Source organism: Pogonomyrmex barbatus, unplaced genomic scaffold (genome assembly GCF_055798465.1).
Source record: "Pogonomyrmex barbatus isolate J1 unplaced genomic scaffold, ASM5579846v1 scaffold11, whole genome shotgun sequence".
In the NCBI taxonomy this organism is placed as follows: Eukaryota; Metazoa; Arthropoda; class Insecta; order Hymenoptera; family Formicidae; genus Pogonomyrmex; species Pogonomyrmex barbatus.
In genome coordinates this window covers 2,214,909-2,239,135 of record NW_028297107.1, presented here as the reverse complement: position 1 = coordinate 2,239,135, position 24,227 = coordinate 2,214,909, and the positions used below count along the sequence as shown (strand labels likewise).

At 33.3% G+C, this 24,227-nt stretch overlaps 1 protein-coding gene across 2 annotated transcripts; it reads right to left on the bottom strand.

Moving 5' to 3' along the window:
- Positions 1-5,849: 5,849 nt before the first annotated feature.
- sxc (O-linked N-acetylglucosamine (GlcNAc) transferase sxc) lies at positions 5,850-23,841 on the bottom strand. 2 transcript variants are annotated; one of them, XM_089071267.1, is made up of 12 exons: positions 23,338-23,841; positions 19,511-19,661; positions 19,136-19,379; positions 18,767-18,835; positions 14,061-14,257; positions 10,611-10,700; positions 10,328-10,508; positions 9,643-10,245; positions 8,996-9,510; positions 8,411-8,864; positions 7,963-8,339; positions 5,850-7,841 (listed from the first exon to the last, which is right to left on the bottom strand). In XM_089071267.1, the coding sequence occupies exons 1-12, from the start codon at positions 23,450-23,452 to the stop codon at positions 7,649-7,651; spliced, it is 3,189 nt and encodes a 1,062-aa protein (XP_088927393.1). In that variant the 5' UTR covers positions 23,453-23,841; the 3' UTR covers positions 5,850-7,648. The 2 variants fall into 2 exon arrangements, with proteins under 2 accessions (XP_088927393.1, XP_088927392.1); XM_089071266.1 differs by lacking the exon at positions 23,338-23,841 and adding an exon at positions 20,270-20,612.
- Between the last annotated feature and the right edge of the window lie 386 nt (positions 23,842-24,227).

Sequence of the window (24,227 nt, the reverse complement as noted above, 5' to 3'; positions counted from 1 at the left end):
AACGAATTTATTAACGAATTTATTAACGAATGACTATATAGAAAAACGTGTTTTGTTTTTATTGAAATTAAGAAAGATCTTTTTATTGATTAAGCAAGAAATAAAAATTGAATTTAATATTAACTGAAAAATAATCAAAGCTTGTCCATTTCTTACAATTTATATACTCTTTATGCACTGCAACATAAAGAGCAACATTAAATCGTATATTTTGTAAGAGTAAGACACATTTTTAAAATTAATAAAAATTACAAAATTAATAAAATATGATTTTATGATCTAATGACACGATTGAAAGTAAGAGTTTTTTAAAATTCTTATCTTCCATTATAAATACTCATACTTAATTATTAATTATTAAAGAGGTATTAATTTTTATCGAAAAAATTTATTTTAACATTTAAACATATTCGTAGAAATGATACTATCTTTTTTCCCAATTTAGTCAAAGAACGTTTCATTAAAGCATTCATGTAATTATAGCAAAACTTTTGTAGAAATGTCGAGATGGACACCTATATATTTCTAACAAAATGGAACATCGATCCGGTGTACTCGAAAATATAGTAAAATAGGTTACTAGGCAAGACCTAGTTTTCATTCTGAAGTATTTCTAGCTATGACACTTTACTTCTCGAAGAACATTTCGAAATATTTCGTTTTGTAATATAACTCTTTTTGACATTCTTGATTTAGTCAATTCATCATATTTTTTCGTTAGACATTTACGGGTTATAAAGCATACATATATTGTAGTCGAGAGCAATATTGATATTGATTTCATTTTATTTTAATTTAATTAATTAGTTTATTAGATTACTAATATTATCACCTCCTTCAGTATATTTGTCTTTTATAAGACTTTAAAAGATCGATATTGGTTTTCGATATTGAAAAAAAACATACTATTCTAAAATAAATCCTCTCTAGTTTATCTTGTTTTAAGATAATATTTTTCAAAAATACTGACAATTTTTTAAGCAACATTTTTTAAGCAAACATCAATGTACATGCGCACAAGCGCGCGCGTATGTGTGTGCGTGTTTCTAAAGCTCCATGTATATAATCAATACGCGATGTGGTGTTCATCGCATGCGAAATTTCTGCAACTATGCTAAGAAAGCGGTAGTCCATGAGGATCCACATATTGTCCCTATCCGGGTCACTCTCGGATGGCTAGGGGCGACCAGGAAGCGGAAGTGGCTAAGAATTGTTAAAAAAAGCAAAGCATTAGGAAGAGCCGACCCCTATCGGCGGGCAAGTCGAGAGCGGGGCGGGAGAAGGATTACGAAGTAAGATAGCGAGGGAAGAAGAAAAAAGGAGGGTAACTCAGCTTCGACCTCTTGGTAGGCCTCGATCGATGCCGTCGCTATGGCGACCAGACCAGCACCGCGGTACTCCACTACTGATTATTTATGTCAAAGATGCCCCCTTCCCCCGCTCGCTAGCAACCCTCCGTGGCACGAAACGCAAACGTGAGCAAACTACCCCGGGCAGAGGGGCGAATCTGCTCGATCTGACAGCCTACTAGCCTATCCACGTGACACTGAGGACCAGGGGATTCCGGGGAACGGATCAACTTTAGCCTATACCGAGTATAGGATGGTATAGAATATGTAGATGGTGACGAAGGAGGTACGCGAAAAAAATGAACCCAATGGCGTAACTCGAAACGAGAAATCTGATGGATTTACCCCTGTAAACTATATTTTATTAACTTAAAAATTAGAGAATTTGTGTATTCATATACGTTCTATTATTTACTATATTCACAATCTTAAGTAGACAACTATTAATTTTTTCTTTATCGCAATTGCAAAGTGATTTAAACGGAGCGCGATGTTAATTTCTGAAAATTGCTGCTTCTGCCCCCGTGAGAAGAGAGAAAGGAAGAGGAAAATGGAAGAGAAGACTGCGGAGGGGAACCAATGATATGCACAGGTCAGAAGGAGAAGAGGGTAAATGGGCCGCGTGAGTATATAGATAGACGCGTTGAAGTCTATTTAAGATCTGGGACGAGACCCTGACATTCATAAATAATCACTTTATAATTTATCAGCATAACAAATAAATAAAAAAAAATATCGGAAGGTGATAGAACGAATTAATAACATGAATTAGGTAGTAGAAAAGCATCTTGTTCTGATTATCATTAACCACGTTAAAAAGAAAAAAGAACAATGGCAATGGCACAAATTTAACAAAGAGCTACTGAAAGGAAGAGGATAATATAAAATGACGTGGAGGGAGGAAAGCAAGCGACTGCTCCCTGTGGAAAGGGTACTTGCGACCCAGTTTCACCCTCGCAAGGTAGCGGCAATCGATACTGCGCCTAAGGGCCGCGTGGAACGCGATCGCAGTGCCACTACTGTGCCAAAAGCAAAAATTAGGACTTGCGCATGCCGTGCGTAGTTGCGTTTACGTGGATTTAACCTGGAAAAGCATAATTAATCTTCGACATTTTCGGAATTTATTATCGGCATTTAAATCATTTTTATTCGGTAATTATAATCTCTGCCTCTCTGCTATAGCTATATTGAATTACAATGTCAGAAACGACAAATCATATATGATTTATTTCCTCTCATATCATCTAGGGCTAAATATCGTAAATCAATTTCTTTTTTTATGTCATCGTGCAAGTTTGTGACAGTATAAATTGTCAAACATAAAAGGTTATCCAGACAAATTTGCACAGCTGCATAACTGTATGTATAAAGAAAATCATCCAATCGCATTTTACCCGTATTCTTACAATAATGCGATTGGATAATAATTTTCTTTATGCATATGATTATGCAATTTATCTGGATAAATCCTAAGGGCGTCGATTGTGTATTTTCAAACGAGGTGAAAATTACGAGGTAGAAATAAGGAAATTTACTAGAATATCTACGACTTCATATGGCTAAATCTAATGAATTTTCTCACTTTTATGATTTTCCCCACTTTTATAATGTTCAAGAGACACAGCCAACCTCTGTTCTTTAAAATTGAATTTGAAATTGGTATGGAGTAGGTGTCAATAATGCCTTCCTATTTGAAAATGATTACTTCCGAGTCAAAAACATTGCATCTACCTATTTGTACATCATGATCGTTAAATCCAATTTTGGAGTTTGGAATGAAATAATAAAATAAAACTTTAAAATAATATAACTTTTACTTTAAAAGATTTTTGTTTTATTATAAATTTCCAGAAACATTAATAATCACATTATAAAAATATAGTCACATAATGTACGAATACTTAGATGCAACACATTTAATTTGGAAATAATTATTTAAAGAGAAGGCATTATTGATTCCTATTGTACACTTATTGTACATAATATACTTAAAATAAAATAGATATATGCTTTGATGAATACGAGAAAGAAATTTTTAACATAATTTAGCGATAAAAACAAATTTATATGAAAAACTTTTTTGCGCGATTTATGAGTATATAATTATTAATCCTATATATATTAGTATATAATTATAAATCCTAAAATCGATTATTCATAAGATCTATTTTTATTGGATATATGAGACACCATGTATAAAATTATATATGCATGATCAAGATTAATTTACTTCAATGTATAATGTAAAGAAAAGTGTACATAATTTTTTTCAACATTATCAAGTTTCAACATATGCAAGTTTCAACTTTGCTTTGCGTCATTGTGATAATGAATAATAAAAAATATCAGAATGTCAGATTTCAAGACTTGTTACTTGTTACATTCATATTGGTCATACATACCGTGTGTGCTTATATTCTAATCAATAGATGTTACAATCAATAACACAAACAGCTATACATGGTCGAAAAAATATTTTATAAAAGATAATTTAAGATATTTTTTAGAGATATTTTTTTCTATTTCATTTTTTGAAGAAATTTTTTTATAATTTATTAATTTTTTAGTTATAGTTATAACATATACGGTATAGAAATATCTCAGAAACATCACAAAATATTTCTGCAACAGTTCTGAAATAGCTTTGCAGTAATAAAATATACATGATTCTTGTACGTAAAATTTTATAGAAAAATAATTGAAAAGTCTGCAACCTTTCAGCAATATTTGAAAAATGTTGCAGACTTATCTTTCTAAAGTTTTAAATGCAAGACCTCTCGCTGACACTTTGCTATTGCAGAGTTGTTTCAGAGCTATATTTCGCGATATTTATCAAATACTTTAATTTCATCGGAAGTGGCTTTTCTGAGTTATCCCTGAAACGTTTCTATGAAACGCTGTATGGATACTCCTCTTGCTGCAAGACGCAATCACATCACATTAAGTATACAAGATACACAAGATATGCAATTATGACATGTCCATGCTTTGATTGTAATGATTATATAACAGCTTGATAAATATTATATGCGAGAAATGGATGCCTCCTAGTGATAATTCTATAGCAATCATATTTTCAAGTTTACTATACGTAAAAGATTTCAGAAACATTTCTGTTGCATCACTTCATATGGCAAAATTTTTTCAAAATTTTGCAACGTAAAATGTGCAAGATTGAAATGACTTTGAAAAGTTTTTTTACAACAATCAGTACTCTATGTAAACTTCTAGACGTTTCAGAAATATTTGATCTTTCAGAAATATTTGATAACGGCTTTGTTAATAATCTTTATTTTTTCTTTCTTATCTTGTATAACTCTTCTCGTATATCTTTTTTTTTTGCATTTCTGTTTAACTTTGTTATAAAAAAAAATCTAAAATCGATTTTAAATAAAATATCTTAAAAACTTTAAAATAACATTTTTTTTTAAATAATCATGAGATATTTTAAAGATTTCATGCTGTTTTTGACACTTTTACGACATATCTTTGAAATTTTAAGGTGTCTTTAAACATCTTTAAAAAAGACATATAATATTCCTTGAATGTATGTCATCTCACGACGGTAGGCGCGAAATAATACGGATTTTATGTGAATACGCGATAAGCGTACATCATGAAACTTAAATGCCCGCATTACAATGCTTTTATCTGCCACGTAACCGACGTTTAATAAATAGCGACTATCAAGAGCGATGCTGATAGTCTCGACAGTGGGCGGGTGTGCTATCGAATATGAAGGAATGCGATCCACAACTTACGTATGATATGCACGTCACCTATCCGATATCGGTGGTATTAAACAGAACAAGCGGATATAAGCATTCCAATAATATCCTTACAAAAAAATGTTAATAACATTTAAAATGGTTTGTATTCAATTGATTATTTCACAGCGTTTACTAATATAAGTTATGAATTCTTTAAATCTATCTAGCATCGGAAAAAAAAACAAAAATAGTTTAAAAAAAAAAGTGACAATTTGTCTTATGGATTATGAAAGCTAGTGAGTGAAACGAGTTTCGTTGGCTCACCGCCAGATTGCAGCATGCTCAAGTTCAGGATTACAAAACTCAACAATTCGATATTTTCTCTGCGATATCACAGGAAGTTTGGACATTTAAAAAAGAATTAGATATGATAAAAAAGTATAGAAGTAAAATAAAAGAAATTATCAAGCCGCATTAAATTCAATTATTTTATAGGTACAAAATAAAAAATATATATATTTTATATCTTAGGAAGTCAATTGGTATAAATTTTGCAAAATATCTGTCATAAATTTTGTCACAATAGAATGTTGATAAAAATATAAGATTCTAATAACGAAATGTGATAGCGGATTGACTACAGAAACCAAAGAGTATCTGCCATTTTACTATTATTTTAATAGTTATATGAAAACAGATTGTTTGAATATTGCACACATTACTTGACATCATTTTCGACGTTTATTCGTAATAACAAATTCAAATCGTGATAAACTTCACCTCGACCATATGATTCTTATAACCCATATTTATTTAATTAAATTAAATACATCGATGGATTATATTCAAATTTAGAGCATATTGAAAATATAATACAGTTATACTTGAGCGATTATCACACTAAGAACGTAATTGTCCTTTAGTATTCGCTGCCCTTCGAGGTACGGCTCTGTCGACTATCATAAGATCATCGATTACTGCTAATCTAAATGTCGACGTAAATATTTCAAATCACAGGATGCACAATGCCGGCGCACAAACTGTGAGATTGTTTCGTTCATCGTTTTTATTTTCTACACATACATCAGTTCGCTACGGTCCAATATCTTTATCTTTTTACTTTACGCATTTCGTCAGTACCACAAATTGCGCGATACTCGTTATTGGACTAACGTAAATAATTAACAATTATTCTTAGTACTTAGTATTTACACAAACATTAACATTAGTCGTTTGATATAATACAGTTGTGTGTTATACGCTGTGGCCACTAAGCGATACCTTTATTCTTTAATTGGAGAATCCCGATATATTGTAAATCAAAATATTCAACTAAAGAATAAAAACAGAAATAATTTTATTAATTAAATATTAGTTTTATGTAAATTTCCATTTTGTATCAAAAATCCATTTCTTTTTCTCAAACTTGTCTAACTTTTTCATCTCTAAGATCTTTAACTTATGATTTTTATAATTTTTAAAATTTTTGTCTTTAATATTTCAATTAAAAAGATATTTGAATTTAGAGAAAGATTGTTAAAATTATTGGATTTTTAATATTTTTAACTTTTGATCTACTAGAATTTTAAATGACAAAATTTTGCAAAGCTTTTTTGTTTGGATTTTTCTTTTCACAATCTCCAAATTGTTCCAATTTCAAATTTCAGAATCATAGATTTTAAAAATCGAAGACTGCGGCCTTTAAATCTTCCACGACAGGGAAAAGAGAACAATACGATAAAGTGCAGGAAACTATTAATTCTAGTCTTTGTTAAATGTCCTTGCGTTTCTCGGCAAATCACATGTACAGGATATCTCTGTGTTAAAAGGTCGCCTACAGAAAGCAAGGATAGACGTTTCAATAGAACGTTCGTCAAAATAATGTAATGCTTGCAATAACATGAGAGCAAAATATACAATGGATTATACTTTATAGCAACTTACGATAAAATTATAAATCCCGTTAAGAGAAGAAATTTTTTTTAATTTCTTGATATTTAATTTTTGAAATACCCCATTTCCGCAATTCCCTAAAATTCTTGGAGCTTAGAGTACTTAATTTAGAGTACCTAATTATCAATATTTATTTATTTTTTTTTCATTATTTATTATTCTGTAAAAAAAAACATAAGTAGTAAGTAAAATATTAGAGAGGTTCTTTTCTACAGCTAAAAATATTTGCCAATATTTTCTTCACCATTTCACCATTTTTAACATTTTTTTTTTTATTTTATCCATATGCAAGTAAGATCATATTTTATTATTTTACCAATTTTTCGCAAAATGCAATTTAATCAAATTAATAAATAAATATATAAATATTAGAAAAATCGTGTTTAACAAAAATAACGCGCAAGAAAATCTGAATATTATAAAGAATTTTATGTAAATGAGTAATAACTATCGTCTAATCTAAACTCCATGAATTTATCATACAAAAAAATAATAATCAGCAGAGATAGGAAATATACGAAACTTCATCAAGAATAGACATCTTTATCATGACTTCAAACGCTAAAATTTTCGAAGAAGAATCTTAATCGCAAAGATGAAGCTGAATAAGTAATTATGAAGCAAGTGTCAAGTATCTTAAGAAGATATGCTCGATGACTTTTGGTTGTCGTTCTTATCAACAGCTAAAACATGGTCAGGACTTTCTCCACGCGCGTAACGTTCCCACATTTTCGTATATAACATCTCCATGCCTACAGCATATAGCTTGCAATTAAAAAGTGGGCTTTCTGATCGAGCTTTCCAAACTTTAGCTCTTGTTGCTTTCAAGCTGGAAAATAAAAAGATTAAATTTATTACAGCATCAATCTTTCCAAGTTTATATTTTATATTTTTATATTTTTTATCAAAAAAGAATTTTTAAAGATATATGTAGATGATGAGATACTTACTATTCTCTATCGGTACCCAGTCTAATAGCAATATCTTGATATTCTTGCCGTGTTCGTGCTACTAATTCAGGACAGCCAAGAGTGTTCAATTGACTAGCTGCGACACGAGAGGCTAGAGTTTCGCCTGGTAACGTAACTACTGGCGTTCCAGTCCATAAAACATCCATACTGGTTGTGTGTCCGTTGCAGAGTGGTGTATCTAGACATACATCAGCCAATTGGCCTCGTCTCACATGTTCCTCTTTAGCGGCGACATTGCTGAACAGGATTCTTCCAGGCGCAAGACCCAATTGTTGCGCTGTTGCTTGAAGATTAGGTTCGCCGACCGCCGGGAACCGTAGCAACCACAGCACGGAGTTTGGCACATGTTTCAAAATCTAGAATCAAATAATTGGATATTAAAAAATTGGCAAAAACGTATGTTCTAAATTGATGTTTTGCTACACACATGTGCCCACATATGAAGAGTAAGTGGATCAATCTTATATAATTGATTGAAGTTGCAATAAACGACGGCGTCTTCCGGCAAACCATATTGCTGCCTGGTTGTAATGACAATATTCTGAGGCACCTCCTCACCCGTGGCAGTTTTATTGTTTACTTGTGTAGTCGCCATACCATTTTGCACAACAACGCCGTTTACAGACATTTGACATTGACCGGAAGCGATCATCGTTTCAATCGGGGTGGTGGTCGGTAACTCGGCAACTTTGAGCGAAATCTCGACGGGTTGTTTTTTGGCGTCTGGCACAACTACCTCGCGGATCTCTTTTATCAGAGTATTTTCAATCATCGGGGAAAGATCCGTAGCATTAATTACAGCTACATTGTCGGCCACCTTGCCTTTATGATTTAATTTGTCCGTTAGGATTAAGCGTTCCTTCAGATGAGGGAACATTTGCCTAAGAATAAATAAGTTGTTATTAAATGACTAAATATACATAATTTTCAAAAAATATTTACAAAAATATAGTTTGCATACTTTATGCTTTACCGTTTATTAAGAAAATAAATGAAAACTAAATTTACGTACTTATGGTCACCGATGAAATAAGTATGTGGCATGTAGGCAAGTTTCTCGCTGTATTGATTGGCGAGTTCCAGTGGCGAAGTAACCTCGTCCGTAATGAGATAATCCATGAAACTTGCACCGGAAGTACCAGGATAACCCAGCCACATGACTTGTACCGGTGCTGGTCGCAAAGCAAAAATCTCGTTTCTGGCTCCTTTTGTATAGCCGTTCATGTTCACTAAAATATGAATGCCATCGGCATTGATGCGGTCAGCAGCCTTGCCATTGCACGGAATCTGAGAGAGATCAACAAAATGCTCGGTCTCTCGTGCTATCTTCGCTCTAAAGGTTGTGCCATCATCCGAACTTAGCGCATAGCAAAAGATTTCCACTTTTTCGCGATCGTGTAGACCAGGGATTGATTGCATTAAGTGACTAGTCGGATGATTGCCAAAGTCTGACGAAACATATCCAATTTTCAATCGCGTGCCGATCACGCGCGGGTATTTATATGGTTGTTTGTGAAGAACATGGATCTGCAACAATTTATTTGCATGTAAGTAATTATATATAATAAAAATATCGATAGAATGAAGAAAATAAAATATTAATCACTTAATTGTGTACAATGTAATATAAAAAAAAATTAAATTAGAAAATGGACTTACTTTCTCTATGCAAAGATTAGCGTGTCGAGCAGCAATAGCCTTCCGAAACTCATGAGACAAGGGATAAAGCATGGAATGATGAGGGTGCACACTAGGCAGTCTGTTCTTGTCTAGTTGCTCAGCAACGATAGATACCAACTTCTTCATCCTAGCTTCATAATCAGTCCAATCGCATACTATTTGTAAACAATGTGCCAAGTTGCAATAGGCGTCTGGAAAATCTGGCTTTAACTTCAACGCTGTTCTGTAAGACTGAATCGCTTCAGGAATGTTGCCGGAATCCTTGTGGATTGATGCCAAATTGGAATGAGCGTCAGCAAAGGCCGGATTGATTTGGATAGCACGAGTATAGCACTGTAGAGCGCCTTGTATATCCTGCATTTCTTTCAGCGTATTTCCCATGTTCGAGTAAGCATCGGCGAAGGTCGGTTGTATACGAATTGCTTCTTTGTAGTGCATCAATGCCTCGTTCAGTTTACCTTGCTGTTGCAAGACAGATGCGAGATTGCTATGAGCGGCTGCAAACTCAGGAAATACTTCCAGTGCTTTAAGATACAAGCGAGTTGCCTCCTCAATATAACCTTGTTCGCGTTTTATGTTGGCCTAAAAAAAAAAAAACATTTCATTGTAGACTTATTCTCTCACACAGAAGCTTAGTGCTTTTTAAAGTTGCATAAGTCCATACCAAGTTATTAAGAGAGTCCGCATGCGTAGGACAAAGTCGGAGGGCGGTATTGTAACATTCTTCCGCTTCGACCACTTGTCCTTTTTCTTTGAGAGCGTTCGCCAAATTGCAATATGCATCGGGAAAATTCGGTTGCAATTCGATAGCACGACGATACGTATCGATGGCCAAATCGATGAGGCTATGTTATTACATAATTTCCAATTATTCACTTTTTTTCGGAGAAATTTTAGATTATAAATTAAAAATCCATTATAAGTATAAACACAAAGTATTAACTTACCCTTGCTCATAATAAACGCACGCCAAATTTCCATGTACGACTGCATTGTTAGGACTGAGATTCAACGCACGGAGATATGCAGCTACAGCTCTGTAACAATTAATAATTAAAGAATGATCATTAATTTCAAATCATTTGTACGATAAAACCTAGCTTGTGTGAAAAGGATAAATGTTAATATTGAATACCACTTCTCTTTATAACAAAAAAAAAAATTATCTCTATTGATTCCACCATAATTGTACAAACTATAATACAGCTCCCGACGCTATAGAGACGACTCTGATAAACCTTTTAACATAGCGCCTGATCCAGGAGATACATCCAGAAGTAGAGGGTCGCGTGAGAGTATCTTCTATTTGAACGCGAAGCGCGGGCGCGATAGTGGTCGAAGGCGAGATCACCGTATAGACGACCACGCACTGGCAGTCCATTCCTTCCCCATCCCGGCTGTCTTGGATCCGCGGATCCCAGAGACCACGGATCCGAGCGTGAAGGAAGAATCTTTGACGACGCGGCACGTTAGATGAATAAATCCTTAGAGACAGGGATACAAAGAAACCCCTGGATCTAAGGACTTTCGGGAGAGGAATTTTTGAAGGCACGACTTCATGCAGGGTGCGCGGAAACAAGGATTTTTAAAGGCGTTGCATTCGCGGAATTCTGAATTTTCACAAAGCACAATCTGTTAGATCCGCAGATTTTTAGTTAGAAATAGATTAGTTAGAATAGATTATTCTTCCATTAACCATTGGATTCAGTTGAGTAGTTTTTTTTTTTTTAGATATTCCCCGAGTTCAACCCTTAGATTGTAAAAATCGCAGATCAAACGCAGATCTCACGCAGGTATATGAATTTAAAATAATACTTGAATATCTTTCAAGCCTCTAAAACTTCATTGATGTTCTCAGTGCACGCGTTAAAAAAAAAAAGTGTACCAATACGGATCCTTAGATACGTGGATCTTTGATGAATACGGATCACTGATTTTAAGCGTAGAAATTGAAATAAGACACAAGCACAAACTGCGCAGATCCTCGAATCCACGTGGATCTAGGATTCGCTTATCCTAGGATCCACAGACATCTAAGCAGCAGGAGTTAAAGCAGGAATTACACAAGCACGGATCCTTCGGCGCACGGATTCTGGGAGTACGATGGATCAGTTCCGGGAGATGCTGGCAGCCAGAGGAAAGCCGCTTAACTCGCGAGCGAATGAAAGCTGTGAACGGGCACGCGTATCCTCCCACAACCGGGAGGCGAAGGGTTCCAATGGGGGCGGAGCGGCTTCTAGAATCGATAGATTGTCCTCGAATTCCTCCCACTTTGTGCGTGAAGAAATCTCGGCCGGAAAAACGCATTCAATGAATCTATTATTTTTAATGTATCATAAGGATTTCTGTCTCAGTTTTTTATATATATATATATATATATATATATATATATATATATATATAAATTTTTATATTTATAGAACATTAAGATAAAAAAGAATTAAAAAGATAAGATGTGTAGAAATTAATATCATTGTTAATATTATAATTATTTTAATCTTAGCAAGATATTTGAATCGGGAATTAAAATATTAAAATGTAGAAGTGGAAGGATATTCATTATCGATTACATAAATGAAAGGATAGTATAAGAGATGTCAAGAGTTCTTTTATTTCTTTAACCGTCAGACGAATCTTGGTAAAGATCGATAGACCAACAGGCGCCAAGATATAGTTCAAATGAAAAATGTAGAGATAAACGCGTGACGTCACTATAGAAATGGTCATACATTTTAAAATTTACATACAAAAATTAAGAATAAAAATACGATAATATGGAAAATATGATAATATGATTAAATTAAATTAAAATAAATATAGATAAATGAATTTCCCATAAAATTTCTGTAATTATTTTACTAGAAAAATATTAATAAATAACTAAAACTCGCCATGAACAAATGCAAATACGGATGTTTATTACGCAAAATGTCTTATGCTTAAAAATTGTGTCTGGAGAGAAACGGTGCATTGTCCGAATTGTCGTTCAAATGCAGAGGACGATGAACTTGAAAAGGATGTTACATAAATATCGATCCTTGGTGCGACAGCTCATGCGCTGTATCCGCCTGTCTCCAAGTATATCAAATGTGTTTTAAACCCAATATTTACACAATTGCTATTTAATATTTTTCCTTTTTCAATTGGAAATTTTAACCAACTCAGAAATATTATATTTCATATTATTATATTGCCAACTTAAATTTGCAATATTAATTTATATTATAAATTTATATTATAAATTTCTTTTATGTATATTTATAATATCAATGTATCAGTATAGTCAATAAATTAAATAAAATCATCGAGATAAAGGATCTGAACTGAGTAATTTTACAGATTTTTTTTGCTTCTGAGATCGAGAGAAGAAGATATTACTTCGAAGAATAATCTTGATTTATAAAATATTTTGCAACAATATTTTTCCATAATCATTATCATTATTTTCGAAATAAACTACGTATACAAATATAGAAAATAATATACGGAATATATTTTGTGACTTATATATTTTTGTCTTGTTATATATATTCTTGCCTTGTTACATGTATTCTTGTCTTACATATTCTACAAGAAGGAGGTACGAATAATATCGCTAAAGTCAACAAAAAGAAATGTATGACTTTGGACTAGCCATTGATGACAATATGTGATGCATCAATGGAATAACTAAAGCCACTTTTAATCTAGCACAGATTTTAAAACCGACGACAATGAAAATTTCAAGACGTTGGTTGATCAACACTGTGCATATAATATTACTCCATGTCATCACTTTCATAAATCATTCGAAAAAATGTTCAAATAGAAATAAAATAGAAAGCAAATACCTTATGATATATCAAATAGTGAATATCACAGGATTGGATGTTACGATAGGAAAACATTTTATATTACAAGTTTTATTCGTTTAAATTTATCAAAGAAATATCATAATTCATTTTTTTAAAGTTATGGAATATATATATATATATATATAAAATGTATCATAAATAGAACAAAATATCGCTGATTTTTAAATAAATAAAATTGAAGCTGCATTAATTATTAATTTACTTATATTGCTAGAAAAATTTTTTCTTAATAATGCACCCCTGCATACATAATTGCAGCATGCACACGGAATAAAATTATTAAAAATGTAGTGTGACAACAAATTAAATAGTTATGAAATAGTAGATTCTTCTCTATTTCTGCAATTTTTTCCATTTTTTCCATTAACAAATTCTATTAAATTTCTACCACGCAGAGAAAAAAATTTATTAAAACAAATATTTTTCAAGCATATGCCAATAAAAAATTGCTAATAAAAACTTTACAAAATATATTACGACAAATTTGACTATTTGAAACAGAAAACGATGGGTAAATTATTGTAAATGTGCGTAAAAACAAACCTGTCAAAAATTCTGGCTTCCTTTAATACATTTCCAAGATTGATGTAGGCATCTAGGAAGTTCGGATCCAAGGCAACAGCTTTTTCAAAATGGTGTATCGCCAACCATATTTCCCCTTGCGCATTGAACACGCAGCCGAGATTGCTCCAGGCGACCGCAAAGTCCGGTCGGGTCTCAATCGCCTTCAAGTAGCAGGCCTAGAGAAACAGAATGCAGTTTACAGCGGCGTTATTCGCGAATTCAAAGGGACGCGCGCCGCGCAATATGCCCGACCTCCCATCGCCGCGCCGCAGCTTCTCTCTCTTTCTCTCCCTTTCACACTTTCTCTGTCTTTCTTTTTCTCTCCCTTCTCACCTTTCGTCGTTAATCTTCGAAGGAAAAAAGAACATATTTTGCCATCCTAATGTCATTTCTGTTTCCTTTCCTTACTACGTCTCTTTTCCCTATCTTGAAACATTGGATAGTTTCGTCGTCGCTCTAAGACTGCCTAAATCTCTCCACAATTCTATGTAATGTCATATGACTGTATTCGCAAAATAGATTATTATTCTTTCAGTTTTTAAGATCACGTTAATTTTTAAAAATAGAGAAAATTAGCAGTAATTTTTCAGAAGTTTTAGAATATTAAATGAAAATTGTTTTTCATCTTTTCTGCATTAATCTTTCGTTGATGTAAATAAAACGATTTTTTCTCAACTTAGAAATATATTATACATGTATGTATGTATGTATATATATATATATTTAATATCTTGAACTGTTTCTAATATTTTATATTAAATTGAGTAAATTTATAAAATAATAAAAATTCTAAAATATATCATATATTTGAGAAAGAAAATCCAAAAGGATAGCAATATCACAAATTTAAATTGGATTGAATACATCATAAAGTCTAAGCTGAGCAGAAGCAAAAATCCAGGTAGGTACCTGTGAAAATAATAATCCGTAAAAAAATATGTAAATAAAAAATCTGAAAAGATATAAATCACGTGCATTAAAATTATGTATCAACATCAACAAATTTTCAACCATGTTCTAATAAACTTCCTAAAAATAAAAGTATGCCATATCAAAATTGCCTGACTGTATACATCTGCGAAATAGAGTCTACAATGCGAGTTCAGAAATATTCGGCAAACATATTTCCTTATTACATATATATATATATATTTTTTTTTTAAACCTTCATCGGCGAAGGATTCTTCCCCTCAATCCTGAAGTTCGCCCTCTTTGTGCTCGTCAAGGACAAGAAAGGTGCAAAGAATGGAAACAGAACAAACGAGTTGCCTCGCGGGTAATTAACAATTCATTCTCGGATGGGAATCAGGTCAAATTCAGGATAGAGGTGTTTAGGTGCGCGCTAGAGGCGTCATCATGGAGCGTGCGACTTTTTGTGCATATGGAGTTCCCGAAATGCGTCCGGCGGACTCGACTGCACATTGAAGTCGTACGCTAAGATCCAGTCGGCTCAAAATCTCGCGATTAACGGAAAAAAAGCTACTTAGCGAAACGAGAAACAATTCCGATTTTGAATACAAAAAATTCTGACGACGGGATGACGACTCTAAGGATTCAGCGTGGAAAATCATCGCGCGTGCCGAGAGGCGGGCTGCATTGATATTGAACAGAGTAATCCGTACCTAAACAATAAGAGGGCATTTACAGTCGACCGGTCTCTGCAAGGTGTGAACCTGGAATTAAAGGGAAAAAAAAAGAACGAGGAAAGGAGTTGGAAAATACAATGATTTTCTTATACTCAAATAAAATAAAATAGAAATAAATTTGATTCAATACGATTAATAATACGGTTAAAAATTTAATCTTGAATTGAAAAAAAAAAAAAAAACATATCTCACGGTTTAACAAAAAAATTTACAAATTTACAATTTATTTCTTTATAATAAAATATTTGAAATTAACGTATATAAATAATAAAATTCACCCTTCATCGAAGCAAAAATATTTAAAAAAATTTGAACGATAAAAATATAAATGTTGTTATAAGGACCAGCAATAAATGAGATAATGTTATCGATACAGAGACAGCAATGAATAACAATATTATTTTGTGTCATAGTGAAAAGTCAAAATTAAAATCTTGTTTATGTTTAGGTTTTCAAAGTCCAGCTTTAAGTAAACTAAAAGTTCAACTCGCATAATACTAATGAATGTTGCATGTAAATCCAAAGATTTATTGATCATTTCTCAACAAGTTACTTCGCAGCACTCTCGACAGGATAGGACTTTTTTTGGCGGGATGAGTTGGAAAGGATTGGAAGGTTTTTAGAGACCGGTCTTGGGAATTACTTTACCTGCAGTGTACCGTTCGGTAGGCTGACTCGGTAGGTACGGCTTGCAAGCTCTCATAATAAACTTAGACCGAGAGACAGTGTGTTACTGAATAACCAGATTCAGATTCACCCTTTGTCGAAGGAACCGGCGCGGTAACCGACCAATCTCACATTGCTCCTGCACATCCCCTCCTAGAGTTGATCATCCCATCCACAACAATAAGACAGCTGCGTTAATGTCTCTTCACTGATTACTCTTCGCCTCAATCTTTGTCTTTTATGTTTTATCATCTCTTTTTTTTTTCTCTACTATCTTTCTGTATACATGTGTACATAAAGAATTGACGATTTACGTGCCTGCGAAGGACACGCTTCGCCGAGCTCGTCAGCCAACTGTTGTCTCCCGCTCCTTGCGATCAGAATACAGATCGCATTTCTTTCTTCTTTATAAATATTCTATTATATTAATTCTGTCAACCATTAAACATTACATGAGGAACAAAATAGCACGTCATATTACAAAACGAATGTCCAGATGACTAAAAGAGCTCGGCGAGAAATAGACGAGCGTACCAGCCAGTTCTCAGGAATAGCGGGAAGCGTAACGGGAAGCTTTCCTCGTTGCTGTCATTTTTAAGATCGAATAAGGATATATTTATAAGTCGTTAATCATGCATCAAAATGCTTATTGCGAGAAATAACTAAAAAATACAAACAAAAAAGCTCATGTAACAAATAGCACTTATAAATACACTCTCATCGATCATCGCCGCGCCGCGCTACAAAAGATAGATCACTTGACCGACCAACAACAAATCATGATCAATTCTGATTCAAAAAGCAAGGCATAAAAAATCCGTAAGCTTGACAATTTCATTTAACGATATTTTTCTCTTATTATTTAATCATATTAATATTAAAAATAGTGCTACAGTAATATTATTTTCATTATTACATGAACAAACTATGTGAGCTCTTCTCGTTCAAAACCATCTATGATAAAATACTGTCGCGTTGCTGACTTAACAAAACAGAATAATTTCTGATTTGACTTAAATAATTGGTCAAGTGATCTCGCGCCAATATATATCATCGTACACACTGTAGATTCTCTCCCTCTTTCTTTCTGTCAACATGAAAATGCTAAACAAATATGCACGTGATAATTCACGTGTATTGCGATAACAGCAAGTCGCACATCCCAAACAAGAGACAAAATCAGCTCATACACTACATTCGCGCGCTGCCAGACCCATCGATTTAGTGGAATTGAAATCCATTCAGATGGAACTGGCAAACAATCTGTAATTTGCGGCAACACTATAAAATCCATGAAATAGACGAAATGCATTTCGTGTTGCTACAAAACGCGCAATGCTAGAAAGAATATTCTCCAGTTACTTTGACAATAACCCCCTAAACATTATAAAATTGTTTATCTTTCTCGACTCTATGGAATCATTATGTGGTTTGGTAATAAGTTTACCATTGTAAAAAAATTTATTTAAGAAATTTAAGATTCATAGTTCTCTTTTATTTATTCCGAAATTTATCTTGGCAATATATTGCTTTTAACAGAGAATAAAAAATTTTTGCAAAGTATTCAGATTAAAATGCACCTATCAAAAGCGTTATATTGTTTAGAGGTTTTATGTGAAGACCATTGCTTAATGTCGTTCCGAAGATTAAACTTCTGTCACGACATAAAACGCAGGCTCTTTTCATTTTACAGGATGAAGGAATGCGCACGATTTTCAATCTACCACGGAGTTTGCGATTGCGCTCGCAAACATTTCTTACATAGTTCGTTCCATAGAAGACAATTATCAAATAAGGAGATTCAAAAACTCAGTTAATTTTACTAATTTACTTTAATGATAGAAAATCGTGCGCCGCGCTTGCAAATTGCTCGGCAAAGATTGAAAGCTTCTCGTGGCAACGGCGCGAACAAATTCCGTTCGATCCACTTATTTCGCGGAGAACTGAATGCTGTAGCTCGTGCACATACGCGCGATACATTTGTACTTCATCAAGAAATGTCATCAAAGACCCAAGGATGGCGGAACATCTGCTAATTATAACAAAAAGCATCATACAATCAAATAATGATTTCTCTGCTCTCCTTGATCCACAGATGTCTATGGAATGGATTATTATTATTATTAATTACCATTATTTTTAGGATTTTTAGGATTTATAAAAAATAACATAATTTTTAGGACAGGATAGGGTATTTTTTAAAGTTAAGACTTTTATGACAAGTTATGACAATCTGTTAGATCAAGGAGCGTAATATACTATTCCTTGCACAATAATTCCGCCGTCAATAGCTTGATCAAAGTAAAGATGTTCGCGAACATGTGCATGACACGTCAGATTAATGTATTAGATAGAAACGATTCTAAAACATACCTTAGCTTCGTCAAGTCTTGCTAATGCTTTCAAAAGATTACCAAGATCACTCCGCACGCAATAAAGATCCTGGAACAAGCAAAATATGTAATTTATTTCCGCATAATCTATCTAAAATTAAAAAAAAAAAGATATTTTCAACGAAATATTAGAGAGATAAATCGTACGTTACTGATTCTATGATTTAAAAGAGACATAGATATAGACTCTTACTAACATAATTACATAGAATAAAACTTAATTCAGTTGTATGAATAAGTGATTTAAATTTAAAAATTTTATTTTTTACAGTTTAAGAATCCATTCAGGATTCCATGTTTTATTAAAAAAATTATATAGTATTATATTCGTAATATCGATTTTTCTCACGGGATTATATTGTAGTGCAGTAACATAGGCTTGAACTGCTTGTTCCATGTCACCAGCCGCCACAAGTGCTGCAGCCAAGTTGATGTAGCCATCGATGAAGTCAGGTTTTAGTCTGACAGCATGACGATAATTCTCCAGCGCTTCTGGTAGTTGTCCGCGCTCTTTATATACATTTCCCAAATTGCTATATGCCTCCGCCAACAATGGATTTTGCTTTATTGCTAAGCTGCTATAATGTGCTGATCTGAAATGTACAAAGTTATAAATTTATAAGTTTGCATTAAAAAATGTATAATATATACAAATATACATATATATACATATGCTATATTTTCTACATGTATAATTATAGATTTAATACATTAAATTACTCACTTCTCTAATCTCCTACACTGGAAATGTATGGAAGAAAGCAAGAGAAGAACACCAGTATTGTTTGTCTCCTGTCTCCATAGCTGCATGCAGTGTCTTTCAGCATTTTCATAATCTCCTGCTTGATATTCTCTGTGCGCGAGTTCTAGTAACCCTGAAACAAGAATCAAGACAATATGTGAAATACTGGAGTATTTGGAGCACACTTGACTTCAAATTTGTAGAGAAGCAAAATATGTTTATGAGAACATATTTATTCCATAAATATCTGACCAATTGCATTGCAACAAATTATATGACAACATGTTGATGTATTTTATAATAAAAAAATTAGGGGTACACAGAACTTCAAGTTTATAGAAAAATGAAAAATATAAATCTCTCTCCTCTCTCTCGTTCATATATTTTGATTGTATAAATTCTATTTTTTTGAATTTTTTGTCGGAATCACAAGCGAACAAAAGAAACTGAGAAGGTCAATGTGAAAAAAGTAACTAAAAAAAAAAACATGAACACGAGGTCAAAGAATTCAATTTGTGAGAAAAATGGTAACCTCAAAACTCTATTCTTAGAATATCATCATGATCGCAGAGGACAAATACATCTAATCAAGTTAACAACAAGTGAATGAGATGTTACATCCGCAATGGATTGCTAATTTAAACCAAATCACATGTATTGATCACGAAACCTAATGAATTAATCAATCCCCCGACACCGTTGACCCTTGACAAAGAAGCGATAACCAGGAAATATACGAACAATAGGTATCCACGGCCACGTTGATGGTCTGATTATCAGTTAGGCTGATCAGCTCCTTGCCCTGGGTATCCTGCGTGACTACCAGAACATTCTGTCCATTCTGCCAGTCGCCGTCTTCGTTCTCCATAGTCGCGATCAACCCATTCGAGCCCTTGAGCGCGCTACCCTTTTTCTCTACAATGTGCACGCTCATTCCCGGTGCCGAAAAGATCCCGCTACGTAAATACAGAAGATCCCCCACTTCACGGCTGCGAGAATTCCCGTCCAATTTCACTCCTATTTCCGCGCGCTTTGTTCCGGTGAATATTCCAGAGCGGCTCCCCGACTTTGGAAGTGAACGTAACTCGTCTGCTCGTTATGCTTCACCTCGAAGCCTCGCTACACATACGTTCTGCCTAGCTCACCCTCTATTCTCCCTCCCTACCCACAGGAGCACGGGCAGCGCAACGAACGAGCCGATTGGTCGGCGCTATAGCGGATTGACGCGTCAGATTGGAACAAAGAGGACGGCAGAGACGCGAGGGGAAATTCCAGGAACGTATGCATCAATGCTACTGTACGTTTATTAGAATCGATTCAAATCTCCTTTCATTTCAAAAAAATTATTAGTGTTTGCAATCATAAAAAACCTATTTTTTTAATTAAATTTCTTGCATGATTCTTTTCCATTGGTTTCTTTTTTTATCTTATCACAGAGAAAAAAACAAAGAAAAAATAAAAGATGCAAGTTCAACTTAAAAAAAAAAGCTAAGTTTTTCTGTTTCACGCTTCAAAAAATTGATAATTATTCTAAATTATCTCATATTAACTTTTACAATTAGATTATTTATAAAATCAGTTACAATTTGTCAGCTCGATCCGATGATTTTTATCATCTATGATAGCGATAAGCTCCATACTTTTAGTACTTTATGGAAAGATCAGAAGTGAAGATTTAGAAAAAATCTTACTCCGTTTTCAAAAGTAGAAGTAATCTGTGAATCTCAAACTTGATTTCATATAGAATAGAATTGCATTATTATAAAATATAAATTCCCTCAGAAGAAAGTTAATCCCATATATTATTTTGATAATTGTTAACTTTTGAAATTGCAAAGAAGAATTTTAATAGGTCTGTTTCTTATAGGTGAACTAGCATACTCATCGTAAACTTAAAGTGAAATAGTTGTATATTTGAAGTTTGGTGAAAGCGAGATAGAAAGTTTTAATGCAATCCAGTGCAGCGACATACCTTATGTGTACATGACTTAAACTGATTATAAAAATTTGATTATAAAAATCCTTTAGTAAGCAAAAAAAAAAATATATATATATATATAAAACATTGAAATTATACTTAACAATATGCTTTTTAACTAAAAACAAATCATAAAAATCTAAATTTTCATCATTCAATCATTGGAATTGAGCGACAATTCACATTGTCGTTATTGCCAATCACTAAACACGTTCCTGTCTTGGGAGAATCAAGCAAGAGAAGCTATTGCAACGAAAAAAGAAAGAGAGAGAGAGAGAGAGAGAGAGAGAGAGAGAGAGAGAAGGGAAATCTCCCCTCTCAATGCAGAAGGCAGATGGAATAGGTACCCAGTGGAATATTCCATTGTCGCGTTCAACGCGAGGGGAAGGGGAGTGAAGAGGGGAGATACCTGCTATTGAGGGAGGGGTAGCAAAAGCTTACCGACGACGCGATGCCGGTCGGTGAATTTATGAAAAAGACCGAAAAGAAAATACTTTTGTGCATAACCTATGACGTACACAGAATCGATGTTCGATCAAAATAAGATTAAAAATACATATTTATCTTCTGTCTTCATTTTATAAAAATGTAAAAGCAAATGAAATAATAAGCAATATTACATCTAGGGTAGTTTTAGAAAATAACTTGATAATAGAGATGAATTTAAACGAGTTAAAATTGATGATTTTGAAGATTGTTATTTTTATGCCCGAACATTATGCTAAAAATATGCAAAAACGTAGACTTTATTTCAGGATATTCATACTTGTTTTACATAAGAAATGGACTGAATATTATTTCTATTTGTAAAACTTTCATTTTATTTAAAATTGTAATACGCACAATTAAATAAAAAATAAAATTGCAACTCATATATAACTATACTGTTATATTTATTAAGAGCAAATGCAAAATATCAGAGTGATGCATGGTATATTCATAAATTTATCATACATTTATTTTAATGAAATTGCAAGTCAATGTTGGTTGTAATCAAACCGATAAGTGCAGATAATCCCGGATATGATTTCCATATGTAAATAATAAATAATTTTTCATATTATTCGCAAATATTAAGTTGGCTTTTGCTTAAATTTTGTTCAATTAAATATTAAATCTTAAATTAACTTTTTAGATTTAATTTCAATGATAAATTCATTGATAAATTTAAAATATATATATAATCTCTGTATCTTTTAGTTTAATTATTTCAAATGATTTTTATAGAATTATACCAATAACATATAATATTAAAGATCATAAAGTTGCAAATGATGCTATCAACAATTTTGCTATAAAAAAATCAATCTAATTGAAAAATCTATCATTGAAGTCTATAAGATATCTTTATATGTACATATATTATGATGTCTGTGCTTTTAGCATGTGTATATGTGCACATATATGTGTATATACACAGGTATTTATCTTTTTCAATAATTTTTACATGATGCGAATCATTACGCATTAGGCCTGTTCCATTTAGTTGAACTTCTTGCACGATTCATCTTTTCTTTTTTCCTCTAGAGCAAAAGAAAAAAAAAAGAAAAACGAAATGTAAGTTTAGATTAAAAAAAAAAAAATAAATAAAATAAAACAGGATTTATATGTTGAAGTCTCAGGAGGATGTAGCAGGATATAAAAGATATAGCTACAAAAGATATGAAAAGACCAACAATATCATTCACCTTTATATACTACTTTTTGAACGTAGAAAAAAAAAAGAGAAAACATGAGCATAATGGACGAGTTCAAACGAGTGCAGGTTAAAAGGACGGAGATACCAAGTTCACACCGTTCATTCGGAATGTCCGAAGAGGCGTCAACGTACCGACAGTCGACAGCTGTTGAATCTCGTTCATCTTCAGTATCACGCTAGTGCCCGCTATCTGCTGGTGACCCTGCTGCTGTTGCTGTTGCTGCTGCGGTTGTTGCTGAGCCTGCATGACTGCAACGGGCCCCGACGTGGAACGGGGAGGACGCGAGGCCACGAACGAGGAAGCGCGACACCAGAATCGACGACACGCTGTTATAACGAACTCGGAGAGCTGCGTCCGGGATCGCGACTTTCAACAAATGCACTTACGTCGAATCACGACTCGATGCTCGATACGCACATTAGCGCGATTCTCACGCGCGCGCCATCATGATTCCTCCTCGCGAGAGAGCGCCAGAAACTCGAGAGTCATACTCGGCTATCTTCGGCAGGTGTCGCGCGACCGATCGTCATCGGCGACAGAGCCGGGCGACGAACGAAAGGGAGAGAGAAGATATTCATCGTCCGAGAATCAACCTCGTCGAAATGAAGCGTATGGGAGTGAAATGAATGTAAAACATGGCTTATACATAGCGAACATGTGTAAAGCAGCCACTTCATTACTTCCCCAGTATATTTTGTAGCATTTTCTTAATTGCTTAATAAATATTTTAGTTATTAGACTTATGATTGAATTGGGATCATAATTAAATTTTAATAAAAAAAAGATTGTAATAAATACTATATAGTGTTTATCATAATCTTTTTTTATTAAAATTTAATTATAATCCTAATTAAAAAAATAAACTAAAAAATTTTTTATATTATTTATATGGAAGGATTTTCTCAGACTAACTATAATGGATTTAACATGGTGCGCGTGATAATTACTCATATATGATTTTTTATATGATTTTTTTAGAAATATAAATTTCTATATGACATTTAAATTATATACAAAATGA

Bases quoted from the DNA above. Each gene is read 5' to 3' on its own strand.
- sxc (XM_089071266.1), bottom strand. From the start codon at position 20,462: ATGAGCGTGCACATTGTAGAGAAAAAGGGTAGCGCGCTCAAGGGCTCG. The intron at 10,246-10,327 runs GTATGGACTTAT...TTTTTTTTTTAG, and splicing joins CGGACTCTCTTAATAACTTG to GCCAACATAAAACGCGAACA. The intron at 7,842-7,962 runs GTAAGTATCTCA...TTTATTTTCCAG, and splicing joins CTGGGTACCGATAGAGAATA to CTTGAAAGCAACAAGAGCTA.